At 38.7% G+C, this 15,043-nt stretch overlaps 2 protein-coding genes across 5 annotated transcripts in view; one reads left to right on the forward strand and one right to left on the reverse strand.

Moving 5' to 3' along the window:
• Nucleotides 1-2,058: 2,058 nt before the first annotated feature.
• LOC127953770 (melanin-concentrating hormone receptor 1-like) lies at nt 2,059-7,292 on the reverse strand. The gene is made up of 3 exons (XM_052553055.1): nt 6,844-7,292; nt 5,196-5,271; nt 2,059-4,118 (listed from the first exon to the last, which is right to left on the reverse strand). The coding sequence occupies exons 2-3, from the start codon at nt 5,263-5,265 to the stop codon at nt 3,109-3,111; spliced, it is 1,080 nt and encodes a 359-aa protein (XP_052409015.1). The 5' UTR covers nt 5,266-5,271; nt 6,844-7,292; the 3' UTR covers nt 2,059-3,108.
• Nucleotides 7,293-10,442: 3,150 nt separating this feature from the next.
• Nucleotides 10,443-15,043, forward strand: part of LOC127952420 (growth factor receptor-bound protein 2) — a 36,953-nt gene continuing 32,352 nt past the window's right edge. Inside the window, exons 1-3 of one of the 4 annotated variants that reach the window (XM_052550843.1) lie at nt 10,443-10,604; nt 11,670-11,763; nt 11,845-11,995. In XM_052550843.1, coding sequence (XP_052406803.1) covers nt 11,918-11,995 — 78 coding nt within the window. In that variant the 5' untranslated portion in view covers nt 10,443-10,604; nt 11,670-11,763; nt 11,845-11,917. Of the gene's footprint in view, nt 10,605-11,669; nt 11,764-11,842; nt 11,996-15,043 lie in introns of all 4 variants that reach the window. The other 3 variants (XM_052550841.1, XM_052550844.1, XM_052550845.1) reach the window with 3 other exon arrangements.

A 15,043-nucleotide genomic window follows, 5' to 3' on the forward strand; every position in this document is an offset into this window, starting at 1 on the left:
CTACATCTGAACACCTACAAGACCAAAAAGTTTTTTTTTTGGAAGCTCAGGCCACACCTGCAATCTATCTCTAGAGAGGGGGTCAATGTTGTAATCGTCAAGACCTATCCACCATTTTCTTCATATAAAAATGGCCGTGGCCATTTGTAGATCTTGTTGGTCTAACTTCTGGTCTAATCTGTGTCCAGCTATTTTTAGCTGTACAAAACCGTTTGTTCTGCCTCTTGATACAGAAAATTGGTGTGTCTCACCAAATTTACTTTTATGTGTTGTCTTAATTATGAACACACTGGTTTGTACTACAAACAGTTTTACTGTTTACTGCACAATGTTATTCTTCCAGTTATTTCCCTTTAGCAGCTAATAAAGTCTTGAAGTTAAAAAAAAAAAGGTGGATAAATGTGTAAGGGCTTCTGCTTGATAATAAACTGTTTTTACAGCTTAACATAGCTGACAGCAGAAGACACATTAAAATGTACACACTTCCACGCTCACAGGGAAAACGAGGTGGATAATGTTAGAATAACAGACATCTTGCAGACGTACGTGTGCTATCTGGGTATTGAACTATGGGGACACTGATGGGTGACTGATGAAAATCTTGAAACCCTTCTGGATATAGGCACAATCGTTGTGAAAGTTCGGCTCATTTCTATAACAACGTTTCAAGCACTCAATGTTATTGCATTGTGTATTCATTCACTTGCGCACTCCATTTAATAAAACACAAGGCCACTTCATGGATGACAAACCAAATATTCTACACATTCTCTGAGCACAGCATGAAACAAACGCGACATGAGTTCACAGCGTTCCCCAGAGACAAAACTAAACCTGGACTCGTTTCCTGTCACAGTTTACACATTCATTATGATTCTTGACGTGAGCTCTTCTATTTAGTTCACATATTTTCAGATAATTACTTCCTCTCAATGGAGGCGCCTTTATAGAGCCAGAGGAAGTTTATTAAATATAGGTGTTGCCAGGGTCCCGCTATTGTTTTGTATATATTTACTCGGGGGGAGGGGGGGGGGGGTCTCGGTAGCAGCAGTGTTCTGGGGGGTGGGGCTCTAACACCGCGCCTTTGGAATCGTCCTAACCTTCTAACATTTGAACTGCTGATGAGAATATAGTTAGTTTGTACATTGTTTCAATAACAGAATATGACCATATAAAGGAGAAAATTCTCTTTTCAGAAGAACAGTGGCTGGCAATGTGAACACTATGGCCTATATTAGTGTTGTTCTGCACACACACACAGACACACAACTCTGACATAGCCTACTGTATCTTTATACTGATACCGAGTTACAATAAAGGACAATTTTGTGGTGATATTTACATCCATGTACAGACATTTTAAAATATTTAATACATCAATATGTTCAAAGAGGACAACGTAACATATCGAATATCAAATCACATACACATTTACACCGACAACAAAAACAAGAGTTGTATTTCCAAAATAAAGCAGCGATCGAGTTCAAACAGAAGAATAGTTCAGAAGAACCATCTTCAATTACTTGACAATACTCTCTTGTTTCAAATAATGTAAAACCAGCAAATCTCTTTCGAGATAAAAATAAAAATAAAAATAGACATAGGAAGGAGAAAATATACCTGTCATATTTATATGCCTCTATGTGAGTGGATAAAATTGTTTAGCTGCAGAGGAAATTCATTCTTTTATTCATCAAGGACACAGCAAAAGTGACATTCATAATAAGATTTCCATTACAAATAAATGCTGGTCTTTTGAATTCTCTATTCATCAAAGAACACTGAAAAAAAAAATGTATCACAGTTTCCACAAAAAAAAAATAATTAAACACATATTTTATATATGTATATATTATGTCTTTTTTGTGTTTTTTTTTTTTTTTTAAATCACAATATAGGAACGATTTCTGAAGGATCATGTGACACTGCAGAAAATTAAGCTTAGCCATGCAGGAATAAATACATTTCAATATATATATATATATATATATAAAACTAGAAAACAGTTATTTTAAAGGGATAGTTCTTTGAAAAAAGAATTAACATTTTGTCATTACTTACCCTCATGTTGTTCCAAACCCGTAAGAGAGCTTTCTGACCCTCCATAGACCGCAACACAACTGACACGTTCAAGACCCAGAAAGGTATACAGTACTTTTTAAATCTGGGCAGGGCTTGCTTGTTTGTTTTTAATATAAATGTTTAATATGAATTTACAAATGTAAAAATTCCTTTCACAACAAAAGTGGGTAACACTTTATTTTAAGGTGTTCTTGTAACATGTACTTACTATTATAATAACAATAAAGTATGCACAATTATTACATGCAAGTAACCCTAATCCTTACCCTACCCATATACGAAGTGCATGTAGTTAATTAATATTGCTCCGTACTTAAATGTATAATTACACTGTAACAAGGACACCTTGAAATAAAGTGTAACGCAAAAGTGAAATGAATTCACGTCTGTACAGTAGAAGGCGCAGCTTAAACAAATTGCATGAAGAATATGATGCAGGAGAAGAAAATTCAACACTATTCAACAATAACAAAAATTATACACCAATGGTGTCATTTTTGTTAATTAGTATGGCTGAATTGGATCAAAGGTCAGTAGCAAAGACACTGGTTAATAGAACTGGATTAAATACATAAATTATATTTTGATATTTCATCAAAAATATCTTAATTTGTGTTCCGAAGATGAACGAATGTCTTGCGGGTTTGGAATGACAGGAGCGCGAGTAATTAAGAGCGTACTAGAATTTTCATTTTTGGGTGAACTAACCCTTTAAATCGACAAAAGTCAAATTAATGCACCCTTGGTAAGAAAAGGAGACTTATAAGAAGCCCATTTACAGAAAACTAATGGCTGTAAATGCTACTGCAAGGTATTGAATCACTGCAATGTAAAAGGGTTGCTATAAGTAGATGGTGTATACTTCATACCTCTTTCACTGCACAAATATATACCAAGGAAAATGTGCATCATCACGGATCCTTTTCATACCACAAACTGTTAATGAGCAATTCCACACGACTCTTCATAGACATCGTTTCGGCTGTATGCTCATTGTAGAGTTCAGCATGCGTTAGTGCCATTTCAGTGCACCGCCACGGTAACCGGCAGCAGCTCGCGGGAGGACTGAGACTGCTGCAGTCCATCAGGGGCCAGACGGAGACTCACACTCCCCTCGGCCGGATCAACCCGGAAGTCTTTGTGCGCCGGACGGATGGCTACAATGAATTGTCTTTTGAAGGTTTCGCTCAGCATGATGTAGAGCAGTGGGTTGATGCAGCTGTTGGCGTAGCCCATGCTAATGGCCACATTATAGGCGTACAGAAAGGCATAACTGGGCCGCTGCACACTCAGATGTGCCAGTTGCAAGATGTAATGAGGCGCCCAGCAAATGAAGAACGCCAGGCATATGGCGACGGCCATCCGAGTGACCTTTCTAGTGCGCACACGAAGGCTGTGCTGGGGAAGTGGAGCCACCGTAGCGGCCATGTTCTGGAGGATCTTGAAAAACACCACGCAAATGATCACCAACGGTAAAGCGAACGCCAGCACAAACTGGTAGAGAGTAAACCAATACGTGTCTGTGGAAGGGTTGGGAAGGAGCAGAGCGCATCCCACCGATCCGTCCCGCAGGGGCATGAGGCCGGCGTACATCCACACCGGCGTGATGGACAGCAGCGAGAGGATCCACACCAGGCCCACGACCGCCACGGCCATGCACGGAGTGCGTATGTGGTTGAAGCGGATGGGATGAACCGTGGCCAAGTATCGATCCAAAGTCATGACCGTCAAAATGTAGGTGCTCACGATCTGGCTGTTGGAGTCCAGTGCTGTGATGACGGTGCACATGGTGGCCCCGAAACACCACGAACCGTTTCCCACCAGCTGGTGGATGAGGAACGGCATGCCTAGGAGAAACAGAAGATCTGCGATGGATAAGCTGAAGATGAAGATGTCAGGCACTGTCTGCTGTGCCCTGAATTTATTTTTTTTGACGATGGTGTAGATGACGATGCAGTTGCCTATTATGCCGACGAAGCAGATGACTCCATAAATGCTTGGCATGAGGACATTGTGATACTGTTCGTCAGTGTCTGCAGGAAAAGAAGAGAATATTTTACAGCATCAAGATCCTTTTTTAAAGAATTCACTTTTTTTGTTTTTTAGCTTTTTGAGAGTGTGTGTGTACGCACACTACTGCTGCTCAAACATTTAGAGTCAGTGGGATGTTTTTTTTCCTAAAGAAATAATGAGTTTAATTCTGTAAGAATGAAATCAGTTGATCAGAAATGACAGTTAATGCATTTATAATATTATGAAAGAATTCCATTTGATATTTCTAACTTTCTGCTCATCAAAGAATCCTGGAAAAATGTTTCACAGTTTCCACACAAATGTTGAGCATTGGTTATAATAAGAAATGAGCAGTAAATCAGCATATCACAATGATTTCTGAAGGACCATGTGACACTGAAGACTGGAGTTATAATGCGACAGGAATAAATATATTAAATTTAAAAAACAGTTCTTTGAAAGTATAATATTATTGCACAATAATGTTGTTTTTACTGTATTCTTGATCACATAAATGCAACCTTGGTGAGCATAAGAGACATCTTTCCAAAACATAAAAAAAACCATCTTGGAACTCTAACTTTTGAATAGCAGTGTAAATATTTAACCACTAAATGATATATTTGACTACTGTCCCTGGTAATCAATTTTTTTATTCATAACTGTGAATACAGAAAAATAAATGTGTTCTGCAGTCTCATTATTTCCACATAATAAACTAATTTTAACAATATTTCTAGGCATTCATTTATGAGCTAAGTAGCCATATAATAAGCTGGATATTATCCCACAATGAGCCCTGTCAGAATGATTGAGGTCCTCTCAATCTCAGGCTCCTGATCATCCTGTCATAATTACTGAACATTATCCCAGCCACAAAGCCTGTGAGTCAAGAGCTTGACACAAGCAGAGAACCGCAAATTAATCCAATTAAGAAAATGATGCTAGAAAACGGAAGAGCTACTTGACCCATAAAATGTCTTTTGTTGGTCTAAGCTAATTAGTCGTTGGTAAAGCCTGTCATTTTGCAACATGACGCACATTCAGGTTGCCAGACAAAAAATAAATAAATAAATATAAATATACAGTTTATTTACCTGCATGTAAATGTTGAGATGAGTTATTCTCATCACTGGAGTTCTCAGGGAAGGTCACGTTGAAATCCATCGCAAACTTGACCATAAAACACAAATGCACAGATGTGATTAACAACAGAATCCTATCTGTCATATGAGATTGAATTACATTTCAAGATATTTTAAGTGACATATTAAGAAAAATGCTTACATATTAAGACCATAACTCCTTTAAAAACCGCCAGAAACCTTGGAGTTTGATGATTGATGATCAGACTTTCTCAGACCACATTACTAAAACTGCTTTATTCCGTATCAAAAGATCAGGAACAATGCTGCACAACTCCTTGTTCAAGCTCTTGTTCTGTCCAGGCAAAACTATAGCAATGTTCTCTTGGCAGGTCTTCCAGACCGTTCTATCAAACCCTTTAGAATCAATCCAGAAGGTGGCAGCAGGATTCATTTTTAACCAGCCGAAAAGAATGCATGTCACACCTCTGTTTATCAATTTGCACTGGCTACCAATAGCTGCTCGCATAAAATTCAAGGCATTAATCTTTGGCTATAAAGCCACCACTGGCTCTGCACCCATTCATTACTTCAGACTTATGTGCCCTCTAGAAGTTTGCTTTCTGTGAGTGAACGACGCTTGATTGTGCAAAGAGGCACAAAATCACTTTCACTGACTTTAAAATTAAATGTTCCCTCCTGGTGGAATGAACTCCCCAACTCAATCCCAGCAGTCCTTAAAACACATTTGACCCTCTAACTCTAGCACTCTCTATTCTAACTCTGTGTCTGCTAAATGTACATGTAAGAAAATATATTTGTCACAACATCTAATTAATTCTATACAATCTTAAAAACTTAAACTTATATTAAACACTTACCGAGGTCTTTGTAAACCATCACATCTGGACTGACACTGAAATACAACATTAATCCGAGCAAGTTATCTTATGGATTTGTCCAAGGCGTTTCAGGATTATGACTGGGGTTTGTTTTAGGATCAAGCTCGCTGTCGCCTTGCTGTCTGTCTGTTTTACTGACAACAGTGTTTTGGCGTCTTCACTTTTAGATTTCCCCCGATTTTCACACTGGGGACTCACAGTGGGCCACGAGGGGGCGCTGTGTGTCCACAGAGGAAAAGAGGAGAAAACACTACGGGCGTCCGAGTTCAATTTGTCAATAAATGTTTAATGCGGTGGTTTTTATTATTATTATTATTATTATTATTATTATTATTATTAATATTATTATTATTTTACCATATAAAATATTCTCACTTTTTATCCTGAGAATCCTGAAAAGAGAATGATTTTAACATTAAAAAATAAGGACAATTTATACTTAGGATATTTTAATCTATTTTGCCTTTTGTTAGGCTATCAGAAGAGCTAGCCTATGTAAAAACAATCTTACCATTTTTCTCAGATGTACATACACGAAAATGTATTAGGCTACTGCCTTTCTTTTAACTGCCGTCTCATAATTCATACCATTGAAATAAATAAATATTAATATACCATAGTATTTACATGGTACTCCAACATAGTATCTTAATAAATGTTATGATGTAATAATGGCATGGTACATGGCACACAAACACTTTTTGGTACTTTTGGTTAGTGTAAAACATCAAATGTCATCTCCTTTGTCATGAAATTACCTTTATCTGATAATCTCCAGTGCTTAGAGGATCACTGCAGGTATAGAGGTCTCTCTTCGCCTTGAATTCGTCCTCTGAAGCGCGTGCCACTAGTTGACAGCTCCTTCACGAACCATGTTCTCCAACATCGCCAGTGTGTGCTCTGATACACTGGTCGGATTAAAGCGTCTCTCCTGCGAGGTTAACGCGCTCGTTCTCGTCTCTTCCCAGTTGCCTGAACATCTGTGAGGCTTGCTGGAATAAAAGGAGTTTGTGTGTGTGATCTGAAGGGTCGAGCTCGATGTAGCGTCTGATCTGCTGTCTGATGGTTATTATGATCCTGCTGACGTGACGAACATCATCCATCTGGGCACTTTGGGCTGCTCCACTGTTTAAAGAAACGAGAAACTGCACACAACTGCTAGTTGTGTCTCAATCAGAGTCATTCTCAGCAGCTGAGCCCATCTGGGCTGTCAGTTCAACCGCATCATTTGCGCGTCTTTCCTCACTGGGACTGTCCCTGCAATTAGTGAGCGGTTTAATCAGGGACTGAAGTGTCTGCGAAGTGAAAAAATGGAAACATGAATGTTGTTTTGATATGTAAATCCTGGAGGAGACTGATCAGCCTACGCGTTTAGCTCACATACAGCAGATGGTTTGTCAAAATGAACGCTAATATAGGTTACTTACGATTGTATATTTTCGTTAATAGTCTGTTTAGCCTGAATGAAAGTGCTGTATAATAATTTGCATATTTACACAAAAATGTCAGCCAGAATGTCATGTAAGTGTCATGTACATGCATTAACTGAATGCCTTTATTGCGCATATTAATATATCACATATTAATCATAATTTTGAGACTTGTAAACATCTTTTTTTTCGGAATAGCCAGTGTATTTATTTATTTACAGGTCCTTCTAAAAAAAAATTAGCATATTGCGATAAAGTTCATTATTTTCCATAATGTAGTGATAAAAATTAAACTTTCATATATTTTATATTCATTGTACACCAACTTAAATATTTCAGGTCTTTTATTGTTTCAATACTGATGATTTTGGCATACAGCACATGAAAACCCAAAATTCATATCTCAAAAAATTAGCATATCATGAAAAGGCTCTCTAAAGGAGCTATTAACCTAATCATCTGAATCAACTAATTAACTCTAAACACCTGCAAAAGATTCCTGAGGCTTTTAAAAACTCCCAGCCTGGTTCATTACTCAAAACCGCAATCATGGGTAAGACTGCTGACCAGAAGGCTATCATTGACACCCTCAAGCGAGAGGGTAAGACACAGAAAGAAATTTCTGAACGAATAGGCTGTTCCCAGAGTGCTGTATCAAGGCACCTCAGTGGGAAGTCTGTGGGAAGGAAAAAGTGTGGCAAAAAACGCTGCACAACGAGAAGAGGTGACCGGACCCTGAGGAAGATTGTGGAGAAGGACCGATTCCAGACCTAGGGGGACCTGCGGAAGCAGTGGACTGAGTCTGGAGTAGAAACATCCAGAGCCACCGTGCACAGGCGTGTGCAGGAAATGGGCTACAGGAGCCACATTCCCCAGGTCAAGCCACTTTTGAACCAGAAACAGCGGCATAAGCGCCTGACCTGGGCTACAGAGAAGCAGCACTGGACCTTTGGACAAATTTTGCATGTCATTCGGAAATCATGGTGCCAGAGTCTGGAGGAAGACAGGGGAGAAGGAAATGCCAAAATGCCTGAAGTCCAGTGTCAAGTACCCACAGTCAGTGATGGTCTGGGGTGCCATGTCAGTTGCTGGTGTTGGTCCACTGTGTTTTATCAAGGACAGGGTCAATGCAGCTAGCTATCAGGAGATTTTGGAGCACTTCATGCTTCTATCTGCTGAAAAGCTTTATGGAAATGTAGATTTCGTTTTACAGCACGACCTGGCACCTGCTCACAGTGCCAAAACCACTGGTAAATGGTTTACTGACCATGGTATTACTGTGCTCAATTGGCCTGCCAACTCTCCTGACCTGAACCCCATAGAGAATCTGTGGGATATCGTGAAGAGAAAGTTGAGAAACACAAGACCCAACACTCTGGATGAGCTTAAGGCCGCTATCAAAGCATTCTGGGCCTCCATAACACCTCAGCAGTGCCACAGGCTGATTGCTGCCACGCCGCATTGAAGCAGTCATTTCTGCAAAAGGATTCCCGAACAAGTATTGAGTGCATAACTGAACATAATTATTTGAAGCTTGACCTTTTTTTGTATTAAAAACACTTTTCTTTTATTGGTCAGATGAAATATGCTAATTTTTTGAGACAGGCATTTTGGGTTTTCATGAGCTGTATGCCAAAATCATCAGTGTTAAAACAATAAAAGACCTGAAATATTTCAGTTGGTGTGCAATGAATCTAAAATATATGAAAGTTTAATTTTTATCATTACATTATGGAAAATAATGAACTTTATCACAATATGCCAATTTTTTGAGAAGGACCTGTATTTATATGCCCGAAGGTAGATTAATTCTAGATGGGCCTATTATTAGATAGGCTACCTACAGACAGTTAATAACGTGCATATATAGGCTATAACTAAAATATAACAAATGTGTATGTGCTATAAAGAGCTATATGTTGCATGTTACATTAAATGTAATTTTTAAACTCCTAATAATTGATACTCTTTAAGTAATTAGCCTCTTTGTAAAGACTGAGGCTGAGGGGTAATGTTGCAGGTGGACCACATGTCATGGTTTTGATCTGACTTTAAAGTCAGGCATCATTTGAAAAGAATTACTGGCCTATATATGGCTAACCTTAATCTGTGATGGTAAACTGAAAGAGTTTACTATGACACGCACTGTGTGAAGGCCTTGTCATTTTCCAAATTCACCACTTTCAAAATTGTTTGATGAAGTGTTGTGCACTGAAAGTATTTGTCAGATGTTTCGTTAGCTGAACAATCGATAGGCCTTGTTAATAAACAACAGGCCTACAGTCAAATGAACCTCTAGGCCTACCGTTCACAGCCTCGTTTACACCCGTGTCAATTAAAATAAGGAGCTACTTGTTAATAAATCTACTTATAATCCATTCACTTTTATGGGCACAACATCATAAAATACAAGCTCCCCAACAATGCAATGATAGTGATAAGTACACTACCGAATTTACACTTTTAATAACAGGCCTTCACTATATACCATTTGAGTCTTATTCTTACAAAAATGATTATAGTAAAAGTGTATTGATGTACTGATGTATTGTCTACCATTTGTATAACTAGCCTACAGTTTTACTACAAATACCATGGTTAAACTATGGTTAGTGTGGCAAAACCATGGCTAATTTGTGGTTACCATTGTTTAACTATGTTTTTTGGTTTTATCTGTAGTAAAGCCACGATTTATTTTAAGGGTAGTGTAAGATAATGCAGTTTCAAGCAATGTTCTGATCTTCGCCAAACAAGCGATGTTTATTATTCCCTGTAAAATGAAGACACTCTTGATGTTTGACCAGAGGATGGCGCTCTGTTGCAGCCTATTGAGCATCATTGGACCTTGTTATGAAACCGTATGTAATGACTCACCTCGTCCACCAGGGGCAGGCGGAAGCTGAAACGTGCGGTCGTCGCCGTATCAAAGAGGAAACGGAAATAAACAGAAAAATACAGCAGTTTCTCACCGTTTCAAGTCGGGCGAGGAGGAAGAGCTCAACCTCATCAACAATTAAAGACAATTAGAGAGGACTCTAGGGTCTTGAAAACGAGAGCGCGAGTGTTGGCCCTCACAGCTGTTTTCAAGAGTGAGTATAAGAAATTAAAGCCTTTCTCTGACGGCCAGCGTCTATGTTATTTTTCCACGTTAACATAAGCAAAGGCCATAAGGCCTCTGTGCTTGTCTATACTTTACCGCTGTTCGTTATTATTTATGATAAAGAAATCATGTTGACAAGAAGTTGACAGAACGTATTCTCTTGTGTTATTTTTTTGAAAAGTTAGACTAACGTTAAATCATGGGATGTTTAAACTAGAACCTTCGGAACTTTTTATTATCATTTAAAAGATGCAGTGTAAATATAACTAACGTTACTTAATAAACTTGCGTATAATATTTTGACTTTGAAAGTTAGTTTTATGCAGCGTTACTGTATGTATATGTAGCCTAATGTTAAACTATATCACTTTTTTTTGCCGTTTAAGATTAATATATATATATTTTAATACGAATGTGTATGCGATTCTGTTATGTGATGGTAAATCATGTTATTTCGACATTCAAGCGTCAGACAATAATGTGCCGTTGTCAAATTCTGTCTGTTGAATTGCAGTACTGTGTAAGATATAGATATGATTAAAATGTACGATAACGTAGCTTGTGCTTTAAATGACATCCAAAGCATTTCCGGTGTCATTTACGCAATTTTCTCTGCTACAGATCTGATTTATTTAATACATTGCAGCTCGTTTACATAGCTGCTTTTACACTTTGACTTATGTCTGCGCAATTCTTGACATTTGCTCAAAATAATATTATTCTGTGCACGTTCTATAGCGCTATGACGTTATCGAGCCTTGCGTTCGTGAACGCTGTGACGGAACGAAGCCAATTGGGTGTTGACGCCCCTTCTAGGGCTTTGATTGGCTGACGCCTTTTCGACGCGCGGATCGGATTGGACGGTCCCATCTGGTCGCGGCGCGTAATTGGCCGCTTGAGACATCAGCGGAGAGGTTTCCTTCCTCTTTATGGGGAGCGTTTGCTTTTTAATGCTAGTTGTAGCGCGGGGCGCGGCACATTGAACAATCTAGAACACTAGATCAACACTATCGAGACCTGGCGGATCTTCAGAAAGACTGTACTTTGTTCGCAGGTTTCTCGCCGTGATCTTTATGTGAGGACCGCGACGGGAGGAGAGACGCGGGGCTGTCAGACACGCACAGAGAGAGAGAGAGAGAGAGAGGAAGGTGGAGATCATTGTGTCTTCTTGGATCTGTGCTCATCCTCGCTTTTGAGATCTCATTGTCTGGTCCTCTGGTCCACAACAGGGATATAAACTGCATCAGGAGGCATCTTCCACTGCTTTCTACCTTACCACACAGGTGTCCATCCGGCTGTATCATGGAGGCCATTGCCAAGTATGATTTCAAAGCCACTGCAGATGATGAGCTGAGTTTTAAACGTGGGGATATATTAAAGGTAAGTCATGATTTTTTTAATGTGTGTTATTGTTCATTAACATAGGTCCACATGAGCAGGTAGTTAGGGCTTTTTTTATCTTGATCAGAATGTCTGTAAGTACATTATTGTCTCATTACTAATTAACTACTGAAACAGTACTTACAGGCTGTATTGGATCTGGACCAATCGGTTTGTTTGGTCTTCTGTTCATTTGCCAGGAAAAATGATTTGCCATTTCCGTGAAGCAGGATAGATGATTACGGTATTGTGAATGAGGAAGTACTTTAAACGATAATGTAAATTTCATAAAAACATATCAGCACCATTGATGTGTCACTGTGGTTATATATATATATAAAGTGTGTGTGTATGTATGTAAATATGTGTACTCCTTTAGCTGAGGACTTTGTTTAAAGTGACTTGGAAGTGAAATGCAAGGAATTTTTCATAAACTAGTTTATAGTGATAAGAATTTGAAATGAAGCATTTTTTAGGTGTGAAGAAACATTATGAACAAAAAGCAGTTTGTTGATGTCAAGGACTAGTTCTTGTTTATTTTGTATGTTTCACCCTAAAAATTATTGTTGTGTCTTTTATGTACACACCCTCATGTCATTCAAAACCTCTATGATTTCCTTTTTGTCCGTGGAACACAAACGTTATTTTAAAGACTATTTGTGCTGTCTCTGAGCAGGCAGTAAAAGTCAGTGGGATACAAAATGGGCAAAAAAAAACAAAACACTGAAACATTTTTCAATATATCTTCTTTTGTGTTCTGCAGAAGTAAGAAAGTCATGTTTTGGAATGGCATGAGTGAGTAAATCATAGCAGTATTTGCGTTTTTGGGTGATCTGTCTTTTTAATTTTACGTCATTGTTTTGAAAGGCATCTGGAAAATTACTTAAGTGCACATTGACAAACTTTCTTGATTTTTTTGCCGATAACTGGTCACAATAATGCAACTTTTTGTTTGCTCAACCTTGTCACCAAACTGTTGTCGTTTCATGAAGGAGTTTATGACATTCAGCTTGTGAAATTGAAAAGCATTTTAGAGCATTTGTAGGCATGAGTGACGAAATAATGAACAAAAAGCCATTTGCTGATATCAAGAGCGAGTTCCTGCTCATTAAGAGAGATTCTGTCACTATTTCTTCACTTCTAATATCTGTTTCGTGATATCACTGCAGTTTCTTCCATCCAAAAAGCAGGTTCTCAGAACAACTGTTTACTCAAGCACATCTTTTCTCTTTCCTCTTGCAGCTGAATGCGAATCTCAAGCACAGCATATGTTAATCTAGCCAGACCTCACAGCTGCATGTCGCTGTCCAGATTATGTGAAACTGCGATCTTTCTTTCTCTCTGTAAGGACGAGTTCAAGCCGTCCCTCTTTGAGCTGCATTGCAACATATCAGTACTCAAGTGTTCAGAGATTTTCACACAATCATTCTAATCTCTCCGGTTGTGTTTAGGGGCATCTTTCATGCATCATGTGTGCATAAGCCTGTCATAAACACGTCAACAGCATCATTCCTTTGATCTGATTACCGGCTGAGATTATCATCAGCTCTTTGTCTTTGTGACGGGACAGCAGAGGCACTAAATGAACCATGTCCTGAAGTGGTGTGGAGGAAAACAGGCAGGATTATAGTGTTGGTCTGGTCCTCTGGGATTTTTATGTTTTTCCTAATTACAGATTATAGTGTTGGATAATGTGTGCCGAACACAATTCCTTCTGCTTTTTTTCCAGTCTAATGTAAACGCACCAAGAGGAGCCCATTTACACATGTTCTTGTCAAGATATTTAGCACTGTACGTTCCATCTAGTTCTGTAGAGTTGGTGCTAGGGATGCAGCGATTAACCGGCTTCACGATTAACCGTGCCGTTTTAAAGGCTCCGTTACTCCAAGCTACTGAGAATTTGCGCAAAATGAAAACAAAGTTACACTAGCGGCGTACCAGCTTAAAATGCTGTGTTTATCACACACTAGATTAACTATGACAGAGGAATTGAACAGTGATCCTTTATTTTCATCAGAGAAAGACTGAAGTCGATAGTGTGGGACTATTTTGGGTTCACCAAGAATGACATTAAAATATTGCCGTAAAAACTGCTAAAGAGCGAACAGACTGCTTTAAACTATTGTAATGCACGGCGTGAAGGCAATACTGATGCGAAGCTATGGAGCATTCTGCCCGCTTCAGATCAGACAGAGATGAAATAGTGCGGTAAGATCACATTTATTTGAATTAATTGGTTATTACATTTAGCTACTATAATTAATTATTCAATCGGAAGAGTGATAGCGAGAGGTGTGTGTGTGTGAACATGTGTCAGTTCGTCTCTCTACAAGCGTGTTTAGTTACTTAAACAGTGAATTTACCCCCTCGTTGCTGAGGAATATAATGTAACAATTCAGTATCAAAAGCTATTTTATTAATAAAAGTCGCGGTGCAGGGTTCACAACAAGTTTGTGTCCTCCTGGATGTTTGTATGTGTGCGCAGCGCGATCTCCGATCTCACAAACCAAAATAATAAACATGATTTTCTCAGGCCACATGTAAAGAGTTTTCATGTGACTTTATACATTAACAATCGTAATACCGTAATAATTGGTAAAACCGTGATTATTTCTCAGACAACAATCATACCAAAAAAAATCTATAATCATTGCATCCCTAGTTGGTGTTAAAATGTTCTTTTTCTGTTTGCATGAGGAAGTGATTCTTCAAAGCGTGCAAAAAAATGGACCATAAGTCATCAAAGGTGCTAAAGGCTATCTTTTAATATCCTCTGTCAGCGTTATATGTAAAGCTAGATTTATATTTCGAGAGTGTCTTCCCATGCAGAAGTCACAGTGCAGCAGGGTTCTTGGTGGTTGTCAAGGTGATGCTTTGCAGTTGCTGAGGTCTTCTGAGTGGGTTTTTAGTACATCTGCTCTGAGGTCTCTTGTGTGGTGATGATGTCTGCGTTGAAGCAAAGTGGCTGCAGCTACAGAATCTGTCGATGGCACATGTGCAGTTCACGTCTTTTTTTAAAAGAACTTCTCAAAACCTTTATCTTTGATC

Source organism: Carassius gibelio, chromosome B3, assembly GCF_023724105.1.
Source record: "Carassius gibelio isolate Cgi1373 ecotype wild population from Czech Republic chromosome B3, carGib1.2-hapl.c, whole genome shotgun sequence".
Classification (NCBI taxonomy): Eukaryota; Metazoa; Chordata; class Actinopteri; order Cypriniformes; family Cyprinidae; genus Carassius; species Carassius gibelio.

Excerpts from the sequence above, each read along its gene's own strand:
- LOC127953770 (XM_052553055.1), bottom strand. The coding sequence starts at position 5,265 with ATGGATTTCAACGTGACCTTCCCTGAGAACTCCAGTGATGAGAATAAC. Across the intron at positions 4,119-5,195 it reads ATCTCAACATTTACATGCAG|ACACTGACGAACAGTATCAC; the intron begins GTAAATAAACTG and ends CTTTTCCTGCAG.